Here is a 27835-nt window from a genome sequence, read left to right on the forward strand (position 1 = left end):
ACGTTGCTTGAGAGACCTTCTGTTTCTTGCAGAAAACATGAAGCACTTATATTCTGAAAGTCAGTTTCCTTTGTATTGTCTTTAATTAAGCATCCAAATCACAGATCACTTTTGAAAATAACCATTACCATTTATTTTCAGAGAGGCATTTTGTTTACTGTTTCTCCACATTACACACATTATTTTCTCCTAGCTTAAGTTTTATAAAACAGATAGAGAAAGTGAATGTCACTTAAAATTATATAACATACTAACCTTTACCAGTGCAGGTGTAAATATTGTCTTCTATCCATGCACTTTCAGGCATTTTTCACTATAGCTGATTATTAACATTTTTAAAATAATATCCCCTCATTTCAAATTTTTTTATTACCAAGCTGTGCTACCATTATCATCCTATTTAAAAGTTCCATTTATGCCATCGAGGAATCACATGACTGAGGTGACAAAACCCCTACCTTAAGTAAGAAAAGCACATAATTAATGAAGTATCCATAAACTAAAAAGCATTTGTCCAAATTATTGAAAGTACATAATGGAAACATTTGCAGCCTTCGACATAAAAGCAATTCATTTCAACAGATAGTTTAACTGAAGCAAATAATGCAGCTCCCTGAAACCAGATAAGCAATGGGTTGTAAAATGTATTAAGAACAAATACTACAACACTCTTCATAATGATCCAAGGCTGCGTGACATTATAGTATTCTTGTACGATGTTATTCCAGGATCAAAGACTATTCAGGAAATGCATATTCCATTCGATGGGATAGAATAAAATGAAGTAGATGGTGAATTCGCTGGAGATGGCAATTATTTTTAAAAAAATTTGAAAGCTATCTGTTGAGTTTCCATCAATTCCTGATCTGCATCTCAGTGTTGAGCCTGAGACCCCCTCCTCTTTCTCCAGTCTATACTCTGTTGAGCACAATTTTTATGACTACGCTGCAAAGACTAGTTCTGCCTATGCTTGTTCTCTTTCTCCAGGTATTCTCCTTTGGGCATTGCTTGCCTCATCTGTGGAAAAATCATTGCAATCAAGGACTTAGAAGTAGTTGCTAGACAACTTGGCATGTACATGGTCACTGTGATTGTGGGTCTTCTCATCCATGGAGGGATCTTCCTGCCTCTGCTTTACTTTGTGATAACAAGGAAGAGCCCATTTTCATTCCTTGCTGGGATTTTCCAGGCATGGATCACAGCACTAGGCACAGCTTCCAGGTACACTTCAGAAATAACAGCTTGCTTTATTTTTTAGCAGGTTATTAGCTGCTGTTTAGAGATAATACATCTGCTGTTCTGACCTTCACTGCAAAATCATTTTATGCCACTGAATAAAACCTATTTTTAATCCAGTTGTGTTGAAATATATCAAAATAACCACACACCTTTGGGATTTTTTAGACAGGTTGTACAGTCAACTGCAGAGAGTTGGGAGACGCGCTTTTTGTGTTCTTTTCTGGCATTGGCCAAATGACTTGAGCAAATTGTGTTACCTCTGTACTTGCTTCCTCAACTAGGAAACAGTGATAATTGTGTTTATTTTGAGAGCATGTTCAGACCAGTCTCGTTGCATTGGGGGAAAAAAAATATAAACAGTGCTAGGTTTCAAGAAAGAAATGAAAAAAAAACTCTCATTTTATTCTTTCATCCATTTCGGCAGAGTAAGGGGACTTCATTGAAGAGCTGAGCATTTTAGACTTGTTGCTAATGCACAGAACAGACTCAACAAAGTGTGTAGGCAACTCAGATCTCAGTAATAAATTGATGCTTTGCATTGGGGCAGTCAGTAGATCTTGTGTTGAAAATATTTTTCAGTTAAATACCATATTTTAAAGTGGTTTTCTTCAATACATGTTTTATTTCTGAAGAAAATTTAATCTTCCATTTTAATTAAAAAGGTGAAAATAAAAAAGTCTAGTTCAAAACTGACCATCAGAAAACTGAGGAGTCTTGATTTCAGGAATGCCTTGAAAGAACTGTAATTCGTCTGCCTCTTTGGGTTATCCCAAGCCACTCTGCCGAACAACTTCTCCCCTGATGAACAAGAGGCTCTGGGGGGACCTTACTGATGTGCATAAATATCTGATGGGACAGTGTAGAGAAGATGAAGCAAGACTCTTCTCAGTGGTGCCTAGTGACAGGACGAGAGGCAGTGGGCACAAACACATGAAATTCCATCTGAACACAAGAAAAATCTTTTTACTGTGATTTACTGTGATGGTGGTTGAATGCTGGCACAGGTTGCCCAGAGTAGCTGTGGAGTCTCCATCGCTGGCAATACACAAAACGTGTCTGGGCATGGTCCTGGGCATCCTGCCCTAGCTGCCCCTGCCTTGAGCAAGGTGGTTGGAATAGGTGGCCTCCAGCGGTGCCTTCCAACTTCAACAATTTTGTGGCTTTGTGATAAACAATGCAGGATTATAGGAGATACAGTCTGGCCAGGAGTTTCACTAAACCACAATTTCCCTAAGGCTTTTGTTCATTGAAGTGTTCGAGTTTCCACTTAGATTTTCAGTACAAAATTTACAGTGTCCATACACAATGTTTGTGGGGTTTTTTTTAGTGTGAAGTAATGTTTTTCTGCTGGAATACTGAAGTTGAAAAATGTAGGGGATTCTAAGTGATTCCAGTGTATGTATTTACCTGGACACTAGCTTTACCACCTGACTGCTATCTGGATCCTAATTACTGGCTAAACAGAAGTGGAGCAGTTTGTAGCACCACAGACGAGTGACCACATGACACCAATCACCAGCATATGGTGTAACCTGGTACCTCTGGAAGTTGCAAATGCTTCCTATTCAGGGACCTATTAAAGCTCTTTGGCCAGGCTGAGGAACCGTGGAAGGCATCTCCATATTGTGCTCTTCTAATAAAGAAACTTTGTCTCCGTGGCCTGCCCATGCTCTGTCCTTGCTTAAGGTGGCAGAACTGGAGAGGGAAGTTATTTGCGTACACCCTGCCTGCTGAGCCCACCGGGGTTCATGGCAACAATGGTAGGCCATGGCTGGTACACACCTTGTGCTGATGATCTGATTTGTAACAGTAAAGGTAAGGTGGGACTTGTATTTCTGAAGAAAAAGAACCTTATCTGACTGAGTTTCAATGTGTGTCAGTGAACTACATTTTCTATTCTGTTTTTCTTTTAATAAGATACAGGAATATCTTTGCTGTAGGAGGCAAAGTGATCCTGGAACTGACTTGAAAACTGACTAGTAGTTTATGGTTAGTGACTCACTAGATATTTTCTGCTATCTGCTATAAATGTAGCTGCTAGAGTAACTTATGAGAGAATATACTACATTGTTTTTAGAAAGATGAATTCTCTCTGATTTGGCTAAACCCAAAGAATATTAAGTATTTTATAACCTTTGATTAAAAACACAGTAAAATAAATCATAATTACAAATATATTTGTAAAGATGCCAGAACAGAAATGATTGGGACCATGTATCTGGCTTATCGGCACCTGTTAAAAAAAAATCTCCTCTGTGAACAAAGAATGGTCTGGTCATTTGAGTACAAGGTGGGGATCTAGAAGCTCCTATCTTCTAACTCATGTTTCCATAGATGTGGGACAAGAGGAATCATTTAGGAAGTGACTCAGGCATCTGCCAGTCCAGAAGGATTTGGGTTTCCATCGATGCCATGCGAGATAAGTCAGCCTTATGTGCTTGTTCCAGATAACCTAGGACGTTTATTACGACAATACATTTTTATAGTTAGGTATCATCTCAGTCATTCCTTAATCTACCTTTTCCGTGGTTTAATTATCCTGTAAAATGGAAAGATTACATTTTTTGTACCCAATAGCATCTCTATGGTAGTGGATGAATGAATGAGTTGGAAAGACCCTGAAGTTGCAAGGCACTAGCAACAATATGCTGAGAGTGTTTATCTGAGAAAATTTGGTGAGTCTAGTCCTTTACTCTTCTATGAGCAAATCAGTATTTTTGTAGGGGCAATGACACCAGAGTTAGTGGGATACAATAGTGAAGACCTTTGAGAAATTCTGCCAGCTTAGCTGAAGAAAAGCAAATAAACCACAACGGATGTGCTCCAGCTGCTTCTGTATGAAACACCAATTAAAAGGAATTTGCCCAGGTCAGCTTTCTCTTCAGAACAGCTTCTGAGGCAACAATCAGCTTCATTTAGTGGTGGACTTGACCTCAGAGATAACACAGAAAAGTAAGGAACCGAAACATGTTCCTGTGTTGGGTTTCCTGCTTGTTGCAGTAAGTACTCTGCCTGAGGCAGGCAGACCTGCTAGGGAGGGGAAAAAGCTGAAGATATTTGCATCTACAGGGAAAAAGAATATGTTCGGTTTTCAGCAGTGTTTTTTGATGAAGGTGTTTTATTTTAAGCAAGTGAATGCAATAGCCTCAACTATTCCCACAAAGGCAGGGCACTGTAGATCTGTGCAAGGAGCTATCCCCCTCTTCAAGCCATCTTTCGCATCTTTTCCTGTCCTCCAGCTATGTTGCATATCCTTTTCTGTCCTCCAGTGTCTGGTAACTCCATGGGTTGTATCTTTTTGCCTGGCTTTTTCATTCCTTAATGCAACACTGATTTCTCCATTCAGAGCAAATTCACAATCAAAGAAGTTTGGGATTTTTTTCCCTATGCTCATAGTTCTGTCCATCAGAAAACATCCAGAACTTGTCTTTTTGAACAAAATGCAAGAAATCATTCATAAATGAGTCTGAAAAATTCATCTACGCTCTCTCAAGCTCTCATCCTTACTTCAAGTCATGTTCATGTCTTGGCCTCAGTCCCACCTCCAGCTAAATGTAGGTTTAATTTAAAAATTGGCTGAAACAGGCTTGACTCATAGCAGAAAGTGGAAGTAGAAAATGTAAACAATGATAGCAGAATTTCTGACTTTGCTCCCTTATGTGTATATATTATACTGTAGTTATGTCTTCTCTACTTTCTCTCCTTCAGTGCTGGAACATTACCTGTTACATTCCGGTGTCTTGAAGAAAATCTAGGCATTGATAAGCGTGTAACAAGGTTTGTTCTTCCTGTTGGAGCAACTATTAACATGGATGGAACTGCCCTTTATGAAGCTGTGGCTGCCATCTTCATAGCACAGATGAATGGAATTGAGCTGGATGGAGGCCAGATAGTTACTGTGAGGTCAGTTCAAAATACTTGTACCCTTTGTTTCTAAAGACTGTAAAATGTGAAGCTTTGGGTTGGATGTCTTCTCAGTAGCTGTGGGATTCACTGTGAAGTCCATGGATTTCTAATAATGATATGCAAAGGAATGTCATATACATAGGTCCTGGTTCTCTGGTGAGATACGTTTTCTGTTGTTTTCAGCCTTAGTGCCTGCTGGTGGTGTCTTACACAGTTCTGCAGTTGACAATACAATGTGAAATACAGCATTCTCTGTCCAATGCGTTGCCTTTTTTAGTATAGAGTGACACTACAAGTGATATACGGGGCATTAACTTTCTAGAATGTATCTGCTTATATACATTGGAAGAAAAAAGTGTACCTAAAAAATGTATCCATGGGTTTATGTTTGCCTGTACTTTTTTTGTGACTTTGGTCAACAGCAAACAAAATGGACGGAGAATAGCCCAGCCTGAGGGTGAGATTGCCTGCAGCATGGTCTGGATACTCCCAGACTTTTTATCTCTAACCCAGCAAGTGTTAGCTCTAGTCTTTCCATATCAAATTGTCATATCTAGGACTAAGCTGAATATCTGGAAGGACAAAGGAAAGTACCCATTAAAAGTGGATAATAAAAAACAATGGCAAAGTTACAACTGCTGCAACTAAAGTTAATTTACAATGGAAAACTTGATGAAGGCACCAGGCCTGATGTTTTCAATAGTTAAAATGGAAACCACAAGTGAAGGCTGCCAAGCTTGCCTTCTTCCTGTAGTTTTCACCCACCCACCTTTCTTTTATTAAACCCTTTTAACACTAAAGAAACTCCTGCAAAGGGATATCTGATTCTGTGTTTCTTGCCCAGCTATACTAGTTCCACATTTTCTATTTCTTTACTTCCTGCCAACAACCCCTGAAATAGCAAAGCCAAGGTTTGTAAAAGGTTCAGGGCTGCTTCTAGTGAAGGCAGATGCTAGACCTGCATGATACATATTTGTTACTAAGACTGAAAACAGTCATTTCAGAGATGCCACAAATTAATCTAAATTGGGACCAGGGAAATTCAAGTCAGGAATCAGCTGTTGTCCAAAAGATTTGGTTGGCTTGAATCCAAGTTACTCCTTTTCTCCTCCTCTGAGGGACTGACCCATTAGCTCTTCCTAACCTCACCATTTCAAGGCTGGTGTAGCCAGCTTTGTGACTTACATGTACTAAGCAGGCAGCAACTTTGGGCTATTTATAAGAAAACCGTTGGTTCTCCTCTTCATACAGTATAGCATTTTTGCTACAATATGACAAGAACTATCTCTTGAGGTGGCAATACGAATGAACGAAAGGTTGTTAGGTTTTGTCTGTCAAATCTAGTTTGTGAAACTGAGGATATTCAAATGACCCAGACGTAAACTCATGAAGACTTAATTAGCCTTTGACCAGCCCTAGTTACTTCATACTGGTCATGTGGATCCTCTGATTTCCTGTCTTCTTTGGGAGAGGGTGATCTTGGAAATGGTAGCTAAGCCAGACTGGTTAGACCTGAACGGTGCTAGTTTCATTCCCCTCCAGGCCTGTAAGCGCTGCTGTGGGAAGGTTGGCAGGAGCATTTCTTCACAGATGTTGGAAGCAATCCCTTACCAGTTCAGGCTGGAAGCGCCTGAGGAGCTGACACCACACGCAGAGCCTGACGGCAGAGCAGAGCATCCTGCCTGCAAACCTGCTGGACCTATCTGGGTGTTTAGTAGGCCAGGTTGCACTCTAACCCAGACACCTGACAAGCACACTGCAACCTGGATTGTCAGAGTCAGACCCAGCCATCTGCCAGCTCTAAATCAGGCTAACATCCTTGCAGATCAGTTCTGTGGCTCACGGTTGAGGATTTCCCCCACAGAGACCTTTTTCCCCTACTTCTGTGTTGGAAGCACTTTCAGATTTGTTGGCTACACCCACAGAAGTACAACCATGTTACTCATCTCTGTGTTTAAAAAGACAGAGATAACTTTTTCCTCTTTCCCTTTTCCTTTTTCCAAGTTGCTTTTTCCTTGTTCCTTTTTCCTTTCCCTCTCTCTCCCTCTCCTTCTCCTCCCTGTTTTTCTCTGCTTGGCTTGTTCTCTGACAAATTTATTTTCTGTTCTTCGTAGGATTGCCCAATGATGATATTTGTTATGGTCTGTGTTGCATTTTTACAAACATTTGGAGCACAGACATTCACTCTACTGGTCTTCATCAAAAAATAAGAGAGGCAAAAACAAAGACAGGTTTGGATTTATGAAACAATCAGATGAATTTTGCTTTTTCATCTAGGGTGATTTGTATCTAAGCTTGGTACACCACTGGCTTGTACTGTGGGAGTTTTGGATACCAAGACTTTTACTCTTCTGTACTTGGTAATAACCACTTTCTCTCAGCTGTTACCTCACAATTCAGTCTTCAGGTACCATAAATAAACAGAAATGAACCACCCTGAAAATTCAACCTGTAGCCACCAAACTTCAGCAAGTCTGGATGATCAAAACTCAGGATTCAACACACTGGATGTGTTGGTAGAGCTCAGAAAACAACACCAGGCCAAAGACTTGAATGTCATGACCAACTTAAAGAACTTAAAACTCTCAGACAACTCTCTTACAACTCTCAGAACAAGGCCCATAGATCTGGCCTCCCTTAATAAATATTTTTGGAGAAACACAAGCATGAAAACTATGGCCTGAGCTTGCCATGATTTATCATATGGTCATTAGTTTTCTAGGAAGATATCATTAAAAATAAGACCTTCCTAATGATCACATGAATATGCAATGAAAGTGTGTGTTCCTCTTCCTGCTACCCCCATTTGATTTTTGTTTTTGCAGTTTGACCGCCACCCTTGCAAGTGTTGGAGCTGCCAGTATTCCCAGCGCGGGACTTGTCACTATGCTTCTGATCCTTACTGCAGTGGGTCTCCCTACCCAGGACATCAGTTTGCTTGTTGCTGTTGACTGGCTTTTGTAAGTTGTGCTGACTGCACTGCTCAGTGCAGAGAAAGTAGTGAAGTAATGCTTGTCCGTAGTGCTTTTCAGGTGCTGATCTTAAGGAACTATAAGACTCTCCTCTGCAGATGAAATAAAGGAGGAAATAGGCTATTTGATGAAGGAGGAGACACTGAAAGCAACTTCTCAGCTGGTAGAAATTGTTATAGAGCTACTGAAGTCAGTTTCTATGAGCCGAGGATCTTGTAAGACCTAAGTAAAATAATCATATATTTTCCTCTTCCTAATGATGCCTCTCCATCACAGAATGGCTCAAGAGCAGTTTTCTAATCTTTGCTTTCATATTTCTGTTTCTTATAGTTCTGGTCTAAAATTAAGGAAGAATGCTGAAAATGCAGGTTCCATCAGGATGTTGTCAGCAGGTTACAGGGTGATTTGGGCATTTGTAGTATCAAATGTTTTATGTTCATAGTGGTGAAAGTCTATTTCTTTTTGTTCATAAGAAAGTAAAATACTTTTAAGAAAGAAACTGCTCTAGAGCAGGATATAAACCAAAGACAAATAAGAAAGCAAACTGAAAGAGAGAAGGTCATTCCCTAGTTTGATTTTACTGACAGATCCCTCAAACTGGAAAGACTGACTCATTTTCAAGGACTTGAGATCAAAGTCCTTCAGTGCCATTGCAGGTCCTCCGACAAGAAACAGCTAACCCACAGGTAGTTTTCCAAGGCTTTTGTTCTTCAACATTTGAATACAGAAGCTGTAAATATAGGCTGAGCATATGCCAAACCACATCCTTTCTCATGTTGTCATTTGACAATGTGGATATCTTTCTGTCACCTGTGCAGAGCTGACAGGGACTCAGTAGTCCTCTAAGTTGTACTGGCCTCTAGAGGCTTTTACATTGTCCTGTACTGCTGCAGCACAGTATTTTCTGGTCAACAGCCATCTCTCCCCTAATATGCTTTTACGTAGTAAAGATGTATGTTTCTGTTGTGCCAGCCGTGGTGCCCAGAAGGGGAGATATAAGTACCACTCTGTACTATTTGTGCATTTCCCCCTACACTAGCAGCCTCAGCTGCCCGCTTGTGGTAGCTTTCAGTCCCCGATACACTACTAAAATTATGCAAGAAGGAATAGCAGAGTTGAGAATGTGAAGATAAAATAGAAAATTAATTTTCTGTCATTATCTTTTGGCTTATTGAGAAGAATTCAGGAACTCGGTCAATCTTCTGACATGCATTTTGGATCTACTGCTATACTCTATCCATTATTACCTATCTTGTCACTAAGAGTTGTGAAGAATAGCACACAGCTCTGATTTCTGCTTCAGGGAAAAATGAAAAAGGAATTTACAGCTTGGGAAGGCAAAGGGAAAAGATGACTTACATATTTTATATATAACTGAATATCATGATATCATGACTCAGAATGGTGAAATAAGGCAGGGTTCAGCAGTCAGAGTACAGCTGGCATAGGGAAAAATCTGATATTCTGTGGGTTTATTATATTTATGAGGTCATGGCTGAAAACAGGAAAGCAGCATAGGAATCTGCAGCTGGGAGGAGGAGAGCAAAAGGGAGGTGCATACTTATTTTAAATATGTTTTTCCTGGCTCTCAAAGTAAAGCAAATAGGTAGGTTTCTGCAGCTGGTAGGAGGATGTGCAAAAGGAGCCTGTGGTTTGTTTTTTTAGGGAAATGTCATTTAAAAATATTCCTGTGGACTGCGAAGCTCTGCCCACACTAGCAAACCTCAGAGCTGTAAGTTTACCAGCAGTTCTGATCCACTAGTAGGTGTTGCATTTCAGGCTCGGCTTCAGCAGTGTTGTTACCGCTGCCTCATCCAACCCTGCTTGGGGAATAAAAACATCTGTACTGTGGAGCTGTAGCTGTGATGAATGTAAGTATAGGAAGGATAGTACTTCTGAAAGAAATATTTCAAGGTATCTTTCCAAAATAAATGCCAGGCAAGAGAACATTTCAGCACAGACGGTTGGGTTTGGATCCTTCTGGCCTTACAATCAGCAGCGCAATTGCAGCATGATCCAGAATTGAAAAGTAAAGGGAAAAGAGATGAAAAGTAAAGGGAAAAGAGATGAAAAGTAAAGGGAAAAGAGATAAAAAAGGAGGTGAAAAGCTCTGTGTCATGCCACTAGAGCTGTGAAGTTAAGACAAAGTTTGTTGGTGGAAGGAAGTGTTGTGCTAGTTAAGATATATTCAACAGCTAATAGCTTTATTTTCCATCTTCCAGTGGCTGTGTTGTGGTAGCCATGGTGATCTAATGAGATATGGAAAATGATGCTGCTGACATTGCTGATGTTAAGAAAAGGCATACAAGCCAACTTTTGAGCAAACTTTTGGGCACACAAACCAGACCTAAAGAATATTTGAAACAAAAGGTCATAAAAAGATATTTTCTTTACTTACGAACGTTGTCTTCTTCCATTTTTTTAGACCATCAAATAATGTTACAGCAGTATTTCTAACAGAATGTAGAAGAGAAAGTTAATAAAATATTTAAGAACCAATTCCAGCCACTTTTCTGGAACCAGTGTGTAAATGCAACCAGCCATGTAGAAATATTTGGAATAGCTCTTTTATAACATTTCAATTCCAGATAATGAAAGCTTTTAAAAACTGTCCTGCTTTATGAGTTTTTCAATATTTCCAATGAAAGAAAATATCAGAACACCAGTTGATTTTACAATACTACCATCATCTAAAACTGTGGTCTTACCAAAACCAGTTTTGCACAATTTGGTCATGGTGTAACGCAAACCTGGCTTTTGATTGTCCTTAAACTTGGCACTCCCTCCTTCAAACTGGAGCCAAAAGGTTTCTGTATCGATTTCTTCTCAAGCCTCTCCAATATGTAGAGATTAGGTTGCTCAACCTTTCCCTCTCCCACGCGTACATACACAGTGTGAGCTCTTTCACCAGGCAAGTTTCCCAAGATTTCACAACTCATAGTTTTTCAGTTTAAAACTAAGCACAACACAGCAGTGACATTTAATAGGACAGTAATTATATGCCAACAGCTGGAATAAAACCAGCTTCTTTTGCTCTAGCCAGAAGCTGGCTACTTTCCAGATGTGAGACTGACAAGCTTAGCAAATATCATAGGACAACCTGAAATACAGTGATATTTGCCTTGAGGAGACAGGAATTAGAGAAAATGGGCTTGAATGGCTGATCTGGTATTTAAACCTTCATTCAGTAACTCAGAAAAAGATTGCTTGAGTTCTGACTCTGTTCCTTGGTTTAGATCTAAATTCAGAATATTCAGACCCAGTTGACATCTGGATGTTATGAACAGGGCCTTATATAAATTGAATCAAACTATAGAAAACAGGAGCTCTTTCCTATAATGACAAAGAGGTAAGGCAAGTTAAACATGTCACCTGGTCTTTGACTTAGCAGGTGTGCGAGATTTTAATCTCCTTTCTAAAATCTAGTAAGGTTGATAGACCGAGTTTTCAAGCTTTCAGGGAACAGGAGTAACTTCTTTGCATACTATCATGCAATATAGGTACTATGACATTAAAAACAAGGGGGCTTGATTCAGTTTTTCTCATTTCTATTCCTTTCGTCTACGTTGTTAAGCTTTCTGATTTATGTCAGTTTGAGGAAATTAGGCGTTGACCCTTATCAGGATTTAAAGAATTCCTTCCAAATTATTCCAAAGCCCATTCTTACCAGATGTTGAGTTGGCTTTTGAGAGAGAACTTTGACTTTCAGTCCCATTATTCCTCTCAGAAGCTGTTATGGACAATGCAGAAGTAGCTGTGTTGGGGCAAGTCCTTTACTAGACTGCAACTTTCCTATATTGATTTTGTTTACATCGTTCCAGCATAGCTGGAATTAATTGATTGGTTGCTTTAAACAAAAGAGTACGTACAGTCTTCTTTGTTCTTCTTAGGGTGTTCTTTGGCACAAAAGAGGTCAGTGGCACTTTACTGTTGATTCCTGACAGCTGAGAGTTTGTCCTTTCAGTTGTAAGGAACTTACTTGTTTACTTTGGTTCACACAGTATAGCATGTTCTGCAGCAGTGTGCAGTATGTGTCGCTGAATCTCTTGGCTAGTAGTACATGCATATCGGCTGGAGCATCTCCTCAAATGACCCTTTCAGAATTTCAATTGTGCCTCAGTTATATTTATGTATTCTCTCCTGCTTGGTTTTTTTGGCATCCTATACTATCCCTCCGTCGCCTGGCACCAGTGAACCCTTTCAAAATTTAATACCACTCATACAAAAAAAATTAAGCAGGTGTTCTTTTTGTGGAGCTATATTGCCAGGTTCAGTATATTTGATGGTCTTAATTAAAAATTACATTTGGAAAGTCATGTTTTCTTGTTCTGCCACCCTGACCAGGTTTAAAACGCTCTTCACAGGCATGGGATGAGAACTGTATAAAGCATTTCATTTGCGTGAAGCAAAACTGGAAGGATGTTTTCCTCCTGTGGTTGTTGGTTGGTTTGTTTGCTTTTGAGGGGGATTATTGGAGGTTTTTTTTCTTCCTGGGTATTCTTTTGACGACCAAAAAACCCCCCCAAAACAACTGCTTCAACTAAGATATTACACCACAAAGTCCAAATACATAAGCATGATAATGTAGAGAGGGAGAGGAGAAATTTGAAAGGGAATACAGTTCCACAGCTGGGAAGGGCAGATTTACGGATATTTAGAGCAAAGATGTTAAAAAGGGCTCGAAGGTTTGTATGGCCATGAATAAGCACGTGTAATGAATATTTATTAGTTTGGGGTTTATACATTTCGATTTTTTTCTCAGTGTTCTACAGGAAGAGGAGCTGTCACACAAATCCAGTCCCAGAAATACTAGAAAGGGTGTTTTCAAATTAATCACTGTCATGGGAAATGAGGTCTTACATGCTGGCATTTCTGTCACTTGGCAAATGTCCACACTGTTCAAAATGCCCATTTTGTGTAAATGAGTTTTTGTGGATATACCTCTGAGAATTAATTAGTGTAATCACTTCTCTGACCTATTTGACAAAGCTAGATTCAGTTGCTGCAGTAGCTTTAAATTGCAACCTTTAGTCAGAAGGTTTTTAAGAGTGTTATGTTTAATTAGGATATGAAGAGGCAAATTAGATTGTAAATGATTTCAACATGTGTAATACAGCCTACCTGCAGTAGGAAAGATACCAGGAGCCCATAGTCCTGCAGTGTTCTGTAAGACCATCTCCCATTTTTGCAGAATTTTGGGCAGGTTTGGGGCAGAATTCTGAAATCAGGGAAAATCCACAACCATGAGTTCACTGCTGACAGATAGTTCCACACTCTGAAAACGAGACAGGAGAAAGGTGGTGTGTCTGTCCAATGGCATCCTGTCCAGCAAGTGCCAGCAAACACGTTTCTTTGTAATGAAGCACGTGAGCCTCTGTTAGCACGCTCCTACAACAAGGGGCTCTCGTTAACTGAAATGCGCTCACAGGCTCATCATTTTGTAGGCCATGACCTATATTTGGTTGGCTCATACGTTGAGCGCTTGCATACAGTAGTGTGAGTGGGCATGCTGCCATGCAAACAGATGACCATCTATAACGATGGTGCCAGGAGAGGAGCTTCGATGGCCTGAGCCTTATGGAGATGCTTCAGGCATTTTTTTCCCCATAGTTTGCTCGCTGAGAGTAAAGGGAGAGGCCATTTGTTAATCCATCTGAGAAATGAGAATCCTTCATCAGATCCAAAATCCTTTTCTCAGGCTGCATTAAGTTCAGTGCTCTGATAAATTAAACAAAGGGCAATGATGTGAGCCAGGCACCCTGGCATTGAAACCTCCAGCTCCAGGAGCAGGTGCTGGGGAGATCTGTCAAGCACAGCTCTGCAGTTTGGCTGTGTCTCTAGCGCATGTTCTTTGCCAAAATCCATGAGTATGACCAGCTGGAACATGGGAGTTTGCACATCCTCCCTGTCTGAACAAGTCCCCTGGGAAAGCAAGCTTTTTAAATTTCACTTGAAAGCTCACATCTTTCTGTTCTAAAGATGCCTTAAACTTTCTGAAATAAATGCAGTAACTGTAACATTAACAGGGCTGCCATGCCCTACTTTTTCTTCCTCTCATGCCATTCAGCCTCTGCCTTTTGCTTCTTTTGTAGGGACCGGATGAGAACATCAGTCAATGTAGTGGGGGATTCTTTTGGTGCTGGCATTGTCTACCACCTTTCCAAGGCAGAACTTGACACCATTGATTCCCATCATAAAGGGCACGAAGACATTGAAATGACCAAGACTCAGTCAATCTATGACGACATGAAAAATCATAGGGAAAACAACTCAAACCAATGTGTTTTTGCAGCTCACAACTCAGTCATAGTAGATGAGTGCAAGGTACCTTTCACATTTATGGATATTGAGACATGTATATAGCACTGCATGCTTTATTTTATCTTATTTTTTAACCTGCATGTATTTTTCAAATCGTACTGCAAATAACAATGTGACAACAAGGTCCATGAACCCCAGACATTTTGAATGAGTTTGAGCAGTTCAAAAGATGTTTTTTTGCACTCTTCTTAAAAGTTGTCATTTGAGGGGAAAAAACCATGTACACTGTTTACATATCAAAAGGCAAGATGCAGCGTATTATGGAATATGCCAAGACGCAGAGAATATGGCATCACCTTCTATGGACATATACTTAATTTTCTATGACAACAGAGAACTTAATTGCCAACCCAAATGAAGGATAGCTGCAATTCAGATACAGGTGTTGTAATTTGCTGACTGCCATCCATGATATGCTGTTCAGAGATGGACGTGTTGAATGCACTTTAGCATCAGAATGCTCCTGCACTCATACAGCATGCTTATGCTTTGCTTCCGTCATCGTTCCTGAGTCATTAAGGCACAAACATCGTATTCTCTCTCTAATCCTTGCTGTAACTAACATGGATTATTAATAGTAATAATAACATCTTGATCAGAGCAAAGTGAGCTTGAGAAACCCCACCAGTTGAATGACAGAGCAGTTGGGGAGGTTAGTGGTTAAAAGTTCCCTAAGCACCCACCATGAGGATGGGGCAGTTTAAAATCAAGAGAGAATTTTTGAAAAGGAGGAGAAAGAGAGTGAAACAAGGTGGAACTTTTAATTTCATAGTCTTTTTTTTATTTATTAATACTCTGATCTGATCCTGTACACTGTCTTTGACACAGTGAATTTGCCAGTGAGCCTACCTTAGCCATTTATCCAAACAGATTCTCTTACATCTTCCAGTTGCCACAACTGAGCCAGTATCTAACTGTGAATGCCTACACTAAGTCCATTAGCAGATCACCATATATATTGGAAATATAAGTCCTATTCTATCACTTTCACCTGTCTCCAGCCTGGCTGGAAATGTTCTTTAGAATATATTTTTTTCTAATGCCTACTGAATTTCCAGGGAAAAAGGTAATACTGAATTCAGGAAAGAAAGAACTTTCATCTTATCCTCAATTTTCCCCCACATCTTCCAACTTTTTAATACAGTGATTTTTTTAAAATGAAAGCAAACATTTTGTTCTGATATGGCTCTCCCCTTCCTCTTCTGACCCACTCTTTTTCCATGAGAAATATTAAAGAAAAAAAAATCTTGAAATGGAAAGAGAATACGTGCTTACACAACATTAAAAATTGTCATTAATTTGTATTTCTCAAAAAAGGAAGGGACACAGAAGAGATAAAAATATGAAGGAAAAAAGAAACTCCCTGAAAAGAAAGATCTCATTTGATAACAGATTTTTTTCATTAAAAATAAGCACACATGGACACACACCCACTTTTTGGTTAACTTCTTTTGGAACTTTTGGAAAACTGTTTTTCAGTGAAATAGACTATGCTAATTTCAGTGGGTTTAAGACAAATTCAGCTGCCATATATCAGTCCGAATCCGGTTCATGGAACTGAATACTGATAATTTTATCTCCTTCTAGTCTCTCAGATTTGCACAGACATCCAAGTCAAGCTAGAAAGTAGTAGCCCATTGATGCAGTATTTGCTGCACTTTCTTTCCTCCTTCAGCTTCTTGTATCATTTCCCTCAGTTGAGGCATTAGTTTACCGCAAAAGCGTGGATTAATGGTGTGGTACATCATCCTAAATACACCCTTTAATTAAAATTTGGGACCAGTGGTTTATGAGCTAGAGGTGTTTGTCCTTTTTCATTGTTTTAGGTTTGCTCTGCTTCCGATCTCATTTTGCACTTTTGAACTCATGAAAAGAGCCAGGGTTTACTGGATTGAGCACAAGACTGACTTTGAGCAGATCACTCGTCTTGCCCATGTCTCTGTCTGCAAGCTGCCCAAAGGATGTAATGTTACGGTCTACTTTATGAATATATACTGACATTTGCAAAGCATTTGGATCATGTTGAAGTGGTCTACAGCTCCCAAGTGCTGAGTAGCAACAGAGTGTAGGATTTGGGGCTTCAAAACAGCCAGCTGTTAAATGTGAAGAGACATCTCTTTGTCCTGTCAAATGCACTGGTGGGTTGAAAAGCTCACTGCAACTCTGGTCAGAATTTGGAAAGGCTAATCTACTAGCATGTCCTCTCTATTCACTTTCTCTAATATCATTCCATGTATGACGCTAGTAGTTTGTAATTTTGCATGGTCAATGGATATTTTTAATAAGTAGTTTACCTTTATCTGGGGGTAGAGTGGTTGTTATTGCATGATATTTTTGTATTTTTTTATTATCATATTTCACATGACTCTATGTGATTTTCATTTCTGAATAAGCTGTTCATTCCTGTATTTGCATGTTTCCCCCTTTCAATTATCTAAGAAAAAGCTTGACTTTTTGTTTCAAAAATCAGTGCATTTTGTCATGTTTCCATGTCCCAATGCTTCCATGCATCCAGTTTATCCAGCATGGGGAATTTCAGCTCTGTCTTTAAGTTTTCATTTGAAGCTGAGGATGTTAACTTACAAGGTAAGTTAGGAAAGAGTGAGCCATCCATTTAGAATTAAATGAAAGGTTCTCTCACAGTTATAAAGATCTAGATCACTTTTGTAAAGTTAAATTGACATTTTACCTTTTTTAAATTTTTTACGTCATTTGGCTGGAGCTGTCTTTCTTGAAGCATGTGTTTATTTATAGTGACTTCTGGGATGCAACGTACTGGCCAGTGTTTACTGTGAGTTGGTAGATCACTATAGGTCTTTGTCCTGGTTTTGGCTGGGATAGACAGTCTTCTACCATACTTTCAAAATTTTAGCACATATCTTTACAGGCAAGAGTGGTGTTTTGCTGTACTTTGTGAGGCAAACGTAGCATTACTATGAATTTTTGGTCTGACGATAGTCAAAATCTTTCACTACATTGTTAGAAATAGTGGTATGATGAACAATACTTTCACAACCTATCTTTTCTTCCATTTCTTTAAAGGTGGTGTAATTGTAGGTGAGTTTGTATAGATACACACCTATGATTATTCTGACCTTGCATATTTTTCATGTCCTTGCATCAGCTATCCTGCCTTGCTAAGGAATTCCACTGAAAAAATATGACTTTCTACATGAAAAAAAAGTAATCTGTTTTTTAAATAATCCAGAGAAATCTATAGGAAATAGAAAAGAGTAGAATCTGAAATATTCATTTTAAAAAAACTACAGCAAAGGCTAAGAAAATATGGAACTTTTTTTCTACTGCTAATGTTTTCTAGGCAGTATAATAAATGAACAGGAGTCTCACTATTTGGGAGTGTTTTGAATTCTGAATAAATACGTTTTACATCTATAATAAGGCATGGTGTATGTAATTCCTGTAAATATCATGATCTTCCATATAAAAGTCATGACTTTTCTTGTCAAAGTGCCTTGGCCTTTAAGTTGGTTGTTGATGATAATTACTTGCAGGTAACACTGGCAACCAATGGCAAATCTGCAGACTTCAGTGTTGTTGAAGAAGAGCCTTGGAAACGTGAAAACTAAGGGAAGAGATTCCTAGCTCCATCTTTAATAAGCCTTGAAGCTATCTTCTGGCAAAAGATACCACAGTTAAAGAAGATTTCTGGTTTTTCTATTTAACATCTACAGTTTTTGCTTACTTAATTTCTTAACTGAAACTTAGCAAAGATCTCATCAAGTCATTGTAGTGTCTTTGCCAAGCAATGATCCATAACCATCTGTCTCCCTTGTGTTACTGTTTGGATGATGCAGCTGGAGAATACTCCATGCAGTGCAATGTGCTTTCACCCACCTCCCCTTTCATTCAAGACACAGAGAATGTAAATGCTGCAAAATGGGAAGATCAAAGTGCCAGTACGGTTCACTACAGGGACTCAGGGTCACAAATACAAGAGAAACATAACACCACGTAAACCTTCAAGTGTTTTGGTGACTCTTGTGGCATACCTGATCTATTTAGCACTGTATGGCTAAAATATCTTTTGAAAATGTCCATAAAGGTTTCTATTTGTTTTAATAATAACAAGCACTGTATTTTTGTGCCTAGTTGTACTTTAAACTGAACTTAGATCCAGGGGCAAGATTCATGTATAGAAGTCAAGAAATTATCCCAGACATTTTGTTAGATCAGTACAACTAATACTTAGCATCAAGACAAGACTTTAGATTGGTATGTGCATATGATGTGTTTTTATCAGCTGTCCCAGGGCAGGTGCAGCCTTTGTTTTATGATGGAGCTGTGCTGCTTTGTGACCACAATGCACCATATAATACAAGGCAGTATTATTGCAGGGTTGGTAGTTCCTTCACTAAATCTATGCCTGATACACAAAATACAGGATACCGTGGGCTCAGTTATGCCATTTTTAATCAAAGTAGGTGGCACCTTACTATTAACCCTGCTTCGCTGATGTCAGAGGGATTCCTCATGTGGACAGGAGTACTCAAGTAAGGTACTACTGAGACTGATCACAGATGTCATGATTGGGTATTTGGTAATGAGCAATAAACAAATTCTGAATCCATTACTCTAAGAAATTGAGAGTTTTTAAGTGTGATCAGCAGTAGCATTTGATATGAAGTGAAAGCCATCTTTCAAGTATACGTCATATTTCAGAGAATGGCTAAATCCTGAATTCATTGCTAAGCCAAATTCCATATAAGGTTAATAGAATTTGGCCAGGGTTAGGATTGAATGAAGAATAAACCACAATTCAGGATTTAGACCAGTACATTGAATATATATCTCTCCCTCTCTCTCTCTTTTGCAGAGTAGCAATTCATAGAACTCTCTAATGTCAGAGAAATGTTTCTTAGAGCACATGGCATCTGAATTAATGAGATGGTGTTTTGCCAACATAGTATAGGTGACTCATCCTGTCAGAAGAAATTAGTCACGATAATCACCCTGTGAAGTGTTTTTAAAGGTGCTTGTTAATACTCAGCAATTTTAAGACACTGGTGAATGCCATTATGCTATTAGCAATGTTCTATAGCAAAGCTGAGCCACGTGGCCTTGGGAGGCTCTACCCACAGAAAAAGCTTTGTGCAATTTTGGGGGGAGCTCTCAGAGGTTCTCAGAATGAATCGGAATATGAGCATATGGTGAACTTAAAAATGGCAGAAAACAGAGTTGAAACATTTACAGAAATAGGCCATTCAGTGTCTGTGCTCAGACCTGTCATGGGCTTAAACAGGAATAACGTGTTTAACTGTAGAGTGGTATTTGGCTCTGTAGAAGATACTAAAATATAAATATAATCTGCTTTTGCTCATTTGCAGTCATACAAATATGTCTGAAAATGCACACGGACCTGAGCCAGCCAAGGCTACTTGCATGATTAATGATGTGCAAGATCAAGTCCATTGTCAGAGTATCCCTCATTTAAGCATTTGTTGTCATGGAATATTTTTCTTGTATTTTTGTCCTCACTTGCATGCCATGGCTACAATCCTAAGCAAAATGGCCTATATAATTTAACAAATATTGAACCACTGTGAATTCTGTAGGCCTCTAACGTATATTAGAGCTAGAGAGGCCTTTTCCAGAAGCCTCCTGAAGCAACTTAAGGATTTTTTTTTTTGTGAGGGATGGAATCGTAGGATATTCAGAGAAGCAGTAGGCAGGTTGTCTTTTCTTTGGTCATTGGTATTAGCATATCCACAGTTAACCTATAGCTAGCTGCTGGTTATCTCAATTTGCATTTGAAGACATTTTTCCCACTGGGTTATGTGCCAGCAATGTGCCTGGGACAGTGTGTAGGTACTCTAAAATGTTCCCTACTTTGAGGGTGCTGGCTCACATCAAGTGAAATTTGCCGTGACTTGGGTGGTAGTTATATCCAAGAATAACAGGCAGTGTTTACCCTGGTTTATATCCAGCATTCTCGAGCTGTTTCATGGTACAGCTTGCCCATTAATAGATGACTTTCCATCCTCTTCACTGTAGCAGTTTCTTAGGAGCAGCCACACCGATTGCTTGCTGTGAAAGTAGCTTTACAAAACTGGTCCATACACTTTCAGCTGTCATTTGAAACTGTTTAGCAGTTGGAAACAAATAGGAATGCCAGCAACATGTGACTAGGCAGCTCCACAAAATTACATCTTGAGAAACACTTAAAATATGCTTACACTTATCCACTTGGGATGTATTGTCCTTTGAAGAGTGCTTCTTTGGATGGAGACCAGGGGAGGAAGGAATGAGATGCTAGAGAAACCCCACCCACATAAGGGAGAATAAATTTGGGTCTTTTGATAGGACTAGAATAGCAGACTCTGATTTTAAAATAGTAATTCTGTAGATAGAGTAACTCAGGGATGTTTCAAAAGATAATTGTGAAGGTATTTCTCTAAATGTAGATGTGGGAGAAGGAGAAATGTTGGGTTTGGTATACTCCTCTGCTTTTAGCCTGACTGAATATTTAATATAGTGTTACTCCAGCGCAGCACTGTATTTAACCATCAAAAAGCTTTCCATTTTGCTGGGAAAATGTAACTCAGTCTTGGCTTGCATTTCTTGATTTGCTCATTCCACATGAGGCTGGGTTGCTACTTAACTAAATAAACAGAAAATAATCCAGGGACCGGCCACTACAGCTAATACAAGGTTCACGTTTCAGCAGGCAGTGCTGGTTACTGGCCAGTCTCTTTTTAGTTTCACTAGGAGTGTTGATGCATTAATTTTCATCTGGCAAATCTTTTGTATTTGTTCGCAGTGCTGGGGTGGCAAAGTTAAAGGAAAAGCACAGTAGAAACAGAATTTTTTTCTGTGTAGTTCTTAAACAAATTAACATTTCTTTCTACATTCATGTGGTTTGCTGCTCTGTCAATTCCCCCCACCCTTGTCTGTGCAACTGTGATTGATACCCTTTGCCCTTTGGATTGCTGACAGTACACTGGCACATGGAAAAGTCTAGACCAGGCAAAGACTCAGTTAATTGCATGCTTAATTAAGTACATGCTTATGCATTTGCTTTATGCATTTAGCGCTGAAGCTAGGTCAGCATTCTCTTAATATCTCTTCACTGAAACTAAAGCACACTGTACATTAAAACTACAGAAGAGGTGGAGCACTTTGCTACTGAATTTGTTTCTTCATTGCTTCCCTTAGAAGACAAAGGCTGCACCAACATTGTAAGAGACAAGCGTGGGTCTTATACATGAAGGTGCTTCAAATAGGTAGGGGATAAGCCATTTGAACCATATTATGGGATGTGCTCCTTCCATTTGAATTGGTGAAAAATTCAGTATGTCTTTGAAAACTGTATTTGCTGTAGTAAAACCTGTGCCTGCAGTGCTCTGACTACATGAAAGCCCCACTGAAATCTATGGGAGTCACAGGCTTCCAGGAAAGGTCAAGTCCCTTCCTGTCGTCTTTATGTTCAAGACATTTCACAACCCCATCCTAGGGAATAGTCTTTGTCTGCTATTTATAATGACATTGATTTGCATATCCAAAAGATTTCTGCCAAGATGCTTCTTTTTTGCCTAATTGTTTCTATGCTAGATGTCCAGCAATGAGTTGAAAACTCGGCACAAAAATAAGGGTCACTATCATTACATTTTTTTCCATTTCTTCCCTGAGATACAGCAGATCTCCATTTCTTTCTCAAAGCCTGTGGAATTCCTAACTTTGTGCCACTTTAAAACGTATGAGTAATATAGATTTCTGATTTGTTTTCCATCACTCCCGGAGTCATTAGTTTTCCAGCAGTAGATACTCAGAAGAGCAGACTGTTCATCTGAGAAGCTGCAGCAACAGAGTTTGAACAAATTTATTCTGGCAACTGCCTGGATATCCTTTGCTTCCTTGCCTTCACTTGTGTTGTTGCAGCCTTGTTGTAGCAACACAGCAGCAATTGCACAAATCCCCAAAACTGTAGGCAGTATTAAACCTCACCGCTGACATTCACTTCTGTAAAAAGGCTCTGAGCTTTAGTACTGGGCTCAGAAGAATCCTTTTCTGGAGATGTAAAGGTATAACTGTTTCTCATTTCATTAAGTTTCATTTATCTATTTTTATTGCTGCATTTGAATTAATTTACAGAAGGATAAATAAGAGCACTTTATAAAAATGTACTGTAACATTATTCTATTATGAGCCAGAAGACTATCCTTGATTTTATTACTGTGACTTCTAAGGCCACGATTAAGATATTTTTCACCTTAGTTATATAGTCCATTAGGACAATTCACCTCGGCTATAATTCACCATATAAGACTATATAGAAGCTCCTGTTCCCAGCAGAAAGCACTCTCAGGAAGATGAGTTATTTTCTTCTCTCCAATCATATTGATGACTTTGAAGGAAAAGTATTTACCCAATTTCCTTTGTCTGAATAATGACATATAGAGTGTAGCTTCAAGTACTGAAAAAAAAAAAAAGGAATTGCAATACTGAAGTGTCAAAGGCAGCAGTCCAGCTGTAAACAAATTGTTCAGCTTTGCCATGTTATTTCTGAAAGTGTTATGTTCTTGCTCACAATTTACCTGAAACACCGTATTTAGTGCATATTCCTTCCAAAGTCATCGGTCTTTCTTCCCACATAGACACCAAGGCTGTGTCTCTCCGTGGCCCTCAGACAAAGCACAGACTCTGCAGTTCTGCACACCTAAGGCAGGACTCCTAGTAAAGCCCCCAGCAACAGTGCCTGGGTACAGACTGGACGATGGGTACCTCCCTCAATTTTTCCTCCTGATCGTGTTTGATGTTAAATTGAAATCTGCTGCTATGAATGAGTCAAACTGCTGCTGATGCCCAGGTGCTGGTAATTCTTTTACTTCTTGTATGAGTGGGCTCCCTGGCACAAGGCTCTGAGAAACCATCCCTCACATGTGCCCACCATCCCAGAGACATCTTCCCCTGCTTGGGGTTGATACAAGTCCTAACGCATAAGGTGGTTGTGCAGTTGCAACTATGAGTCTTGTGGAAAACCCAGACTCCAAACATTGAAAAAACTTAGAGCCTATGACTGAGCCACTGAGTAGGTCTCTACTAGTCCAGGATGGAAATAACCAACAGGCTAATGCAGGATTTGGGGAGGCAAGAAGACTTGGGAGATTTCTCACTTCACCCAACCTTTGATCCCCTTTCACTTCTAACTACATTCTGCTGCAGAGCCAATGCTGATTGATGCCAGAGTGTCCAATCCTTCTAGTCTGATTTTTCAAAATTCAGGAGTCCTGCAACTGTTTTTAATGCTGCTCTGTGGCGCACACCATTACATGAAGGGAAACTCATAAACAGCATCACACAACCTGGATTGTCTGGTACCTGTATATTGCTTTGTACATAAATAGTATAGTTTGCAGGGATTTTTGTGTCATTCTTTTCTATTTTTTTTCTACAGTTTTTCAAAGACTGTATGCAAACTGTGTTTACAAATTGATTTTGCAGTCAGTATTGTAGATCATGGCATTTCCATTTTGGTGTTTTGTATGGGCTTGTGAGCTCTTGTGTACTACAGGTTGTCCTTCCTTCTTAAAGACAATTGCATACACTTCCATCCAACATATCCTGCTCCTTTCTTAAATATATCCCATTTCCTATGATGTGGTGTGAACTCTAGCTTGTAGAATGCATGAGAAAAAGCTGCATATGTATTTATATTGTTAAATATTAATAAATATATGCTCAATACTGATTTAGTTATTAATACAGGTTTTAGGGATTTGTACTTGTTCTCTGGAAACTACAGTGTAGACTGAACTAAATTACTTAGTATCTGTAATTTACAGACACACTAATATTTTCTTATAATGTTTTCTATATGACCGTATAAGGTAGGGGGATAATCCTTTAAAGGTGATCTGTACCTTAGAACAAAACCAGTTTTCTTACAACATTTAGGAACGATGAAATATTTTTGTGTTATGTTTAGTGACAAATTATAAACAAAGCACAAAATGCAAGAATCAAATACGAATTTCAAGATGTCCTTAAATGCTGCAGTTCATTATGGAACAATGTTATAATAATCTGAGCAATCTTCTAGATTGACTGTCTTGGGCAATCGTCCCTCATTTTTGTCATTTTTCCTGGTGTTACCTTTGCCAAATCCTGCGGTTCTTTCTTAGGATCTGATCATGTATAACTGACTGAATCAGAATACAGTTTATACAAAACTGGAGATCTGGGTAGGCAAAAAATATGTTATCAGGTACCCAGTCCATCTTGCTACAATACAGTGTATATGAGTTCAGCCTGTGGAAAGAGTTCATGATTTGGCCTCCTACCTTTGCCATCTGGAAAACGGACCAACAGAAGCACCATGGGACCAATGTAATTGGGTAGCATCTGTACAAATACCTCCTGCTTTCTTATGTATTTTAAAGAGAACAACCGCTATATTTTTTGATCAGGACAAGTGAGAGTTGCTTCTCTGTTATGGTCATCTGTTCCCATCAGGCAAATACCTGTTGGCCTCGAGGCCGTGGCTATAATAATTTCTATTTAATTAACAAGGAACTGTTTTTAGAGGAATAAAAATAAATTCATATAAATATTTGTAACAATTATATCATAAAAAATCTTTTACGGCCTAATAGCTCTTTGACTGTGATTCAAAGCAAAACATTGAATAGCAAGTACTGCTGTCCCAGTGTGACTGATACTGGGTATCTCTTCAACTGTTCAGAAATCTATGGGGCCATGTTATTCTGCTGAGGTTTTGGAGACTAAATTTCTAGTAGATATACATGTAGGAAGTGTGTTGATATATCCTTGTATTTTAATCTCTTTCTTGTATTTTAAATCAGATGTACCAGGTATTATCTTAATAGGAACCGCAGGTAGAATAGTGCTGAATTACTAATTGATACTGGTTTTCAGATTTTGTTAAAGCATGATATCCAGTGCCTCTCTGCACTTAGTGTAGATAATGTAGATATCAACATGTAATTTCAGTGAAATGGTGTATACAGTATGTGTAGCAGTGCTTTAATTTAATTTAGTTGGTTTCTGTGTATTGAGCCATAGTAGAAAATTAGGCTGTCTTTTAAATTTTTTTTCTACTTTCTGTTTTTCATCTGTATCTGAGTTTGTTCCCTTTTGACCATTCAACTGATTAGGTTCCACAGCTTAGTGACTGCTCTATCTGTCTATTAGGGAGTATCCGGTTCTGATAAAATTCAGAATCACGTATACATCCAACTTATTGTAAATATGTTATTTTTAGTTTTCAGCTATCTATCCAGTGTGGTTTGTGTTAGTACTTGCATGTGTGTAGTTCCCTGGCAGTGAGTGAAAGGGATCCCAGCATAGATTTGCTGCCTTGTGAATGCGGTTGTTGCGACATTAAGAATTAACGTTCACCTAGAATGATTAGTTTCTGTTACATTTTCTTCTTGTTTGCTTGAAATGTTGGGACTGTTTATCACCAGAAGTTTAGTAAGTCACTGTTTAAATTGTCACAATGACTAAGGGGAAATCCATCTAGCTGCATTCCCGTTGGATGCCCTGGCTGCTTTTGACTCTTTGTGCACTGAGCATCATTCAGCCCTTAGTCACGGCACGGCGTTGCAGGATCCCTCTGAGTCACTTCCAGTTCCTCCTTGACCGCAGATGCCAGCAAAGCGAGCGCAGTCCCACGGCTGTGGCTGGGCAAGGCTGCAGGCAGCAGCGGGCTGCCCGTTCTCTCCTGAGTGCCGAGACGTCCAAGTAGGAACCTCTGCTTCGTCCCCTTGGCAGGAACAGTCTCTGAGAAAGATGAATACACTCATGGGCAAAGGTGCACTGTTTCTTTCATTGTTAAAAAAAGGATATTAATAGTTATTGAAATTAAATGCAAAGCTAAAGGCTTCTCAAGCTACTGTGGTCTGTTATTTACAAAAAGTATGTCTGATGATAAAACAGACATATGAACTAGATTGTCAGTGGCAAAAATCTTCTGAAATCGGGGCTACAGTTCAAATCTCTGAGAAAATAAGACCTTTCTGGGGCGAAATCTGAAGGTGGTTGGGAAAGAGCTTAGGACAGCAAGAAGCAGCTGGTTCGTTCCTAGATACCCTGGTCCTGGATCTCATAAACCTAATCATCCCCTGTGAGCAGAAAAAGGTCAAAATCAGGCCCCAAAGCACGGGAAGTATCCTGCTTGGTGAGTCCCATTACGATGCTTCAGTATGAATTGCACACTCTAGTACTGTGTGCTGACTGTTCATCATCCCTTGGCCCCTCTTAAAAGTGACCAGGCACAAGGTGGAATGTTTTGAGATGTTTCTTGTAAAGGATAAAGGGGATAAGATTGGTCTTCTCCTTACACTCAGAAAAGTTCCCCAGATTTTGAAATGACATACTGTACAGTATCTATAGCACAGTTTGTTTAAAAACTAATGAATGCAGATGATAAAATTTCTCCCAGCTCTGGGCTCTGTTCCTGTATATTGTAGTTGGAATGCCTGGTAGACTGAGTCTATTTTTGTAGTTCAGATCCTTTCCTCCTTACAATGATTGGTAGTCATTTGCTTTTAATGCTTTCTTACGGTGTGAACTGATTTCTGTAACTTTCATGTATAAAACAAACTAGACAGTCTTTCTATACTGGAAATAGTTGTGACTATAATATTTCACTAAGTGTCGTATCTCTTATGTACATATCACCAATAAATGTTGATTCATAATTTTCATGGCTTATATCTGTGAGCTTTAATCTGTGATCTTTAATCTGTGAGCCTGGGCTCAATATGGGAAGATGAACCTGACTTTGCCGAAGTGTTAGAAATCTCACCCCGCACCGTATCCTCCAAATATTCCAGGGTGCCGGCTGCAGCTGAGCTTGTTTGCCACAAGGGCCAGGATGCACTAACTACAGTTCTTGGCAGTGAAGTCTAGAGAAGTGGGAAGAGATGTTAGAAGAGTAGGAGGATACAATGCAGTGCTTGCAGTTGCTTTAGAAACCTACTTCCCTCCCCCGGCTGCTAAAAAATAAATCTCTTCCTCATAGCCTTTCTAAAAAAATAATAAATAAAGCTTTTAGCTGAACCCCTGGAGCACTTTGTAAATAAATCAACTCTATTTAATACATGAATTAAGAGGTGATCAGGGAGTGAAGCATGGCCCAGAGGACTGCCAGTTGCTAAGTAAGGCGAGAAAGCGCCGACATTTACGCTCAGAGTAGCACACGTTACGGAAATAGCTTAACTACCGTTGTGTGATCAAGACACATAACCAAAACCCAGGTGAGGTTATGTGCGGTTTAACAGTCTGCACAACCCCGGGCTTGCTTCTTACTAATCTAACTGAGGCCAGCATCCACTTGAGAAGTTTCCAAAGAAAATCCAGGCACGGCAGGAAGTGGCTTTGGCAGCGCTTCAGCTGGCGAGCTGCCCTCTGAGTCA

General features: G+C 39.4%; 1 protein-coding gene across 3 annotated transcripts in view; it reads left to right on the forward strand.

Annotated features, from left to right (window-relative positions):
* SLC1A2 (solute carrier family 1 member 2) overlaps positions 1-27122 on the forward strand; it is a 103356-nt gene extending 76234 nt beyond the window's left edge. For 2 of the 3 annotated variants that reach the window (XM_030038709.2, XM_030038718.2), the window contains exons 7-11: positions 988-1221; positions 4948-5142; positions 7971-8105; positions 14210-14441; positions 17951-27122. In XM_030038709.2, the coding sequence (XP_029894569.1) occupies positions 988-1221; positions 4948-5142; positions 7971-8105; positions 14210-14441; positions 17951-18025 (871 nt within the window). In that variant the 3' untranslated portion in view covers positions 18026-27122. Of the gene's footprint in view, positions 1-987; positions 1222-4947; positions 5143-7970; positions 8106-14209; positions 17025-17950 lie in introns of all 3 variants that reach the window. The other variant, XR_003926868.2, reaches the window with a different exon arrangement.
* Positions 27123-27835: the final 713 nt, after the last annotated feature.

The sequence above is a fragment of the Aquila chrysaetos genome, chromosome 2 (genome assembly GCF_900496995.4).
Source record: "Aquila chrysaetos chrysaetos chromosome 2, bAquChr1.4, whole genome shotgun sequence".
NCBI classification, from domain to species: domain Eukaryota; kingdom Metazoa; phylum Chordata; class Aves; order Accipitriformes; family Accipitridae; genus Aquila; species Aquila chrysaetos.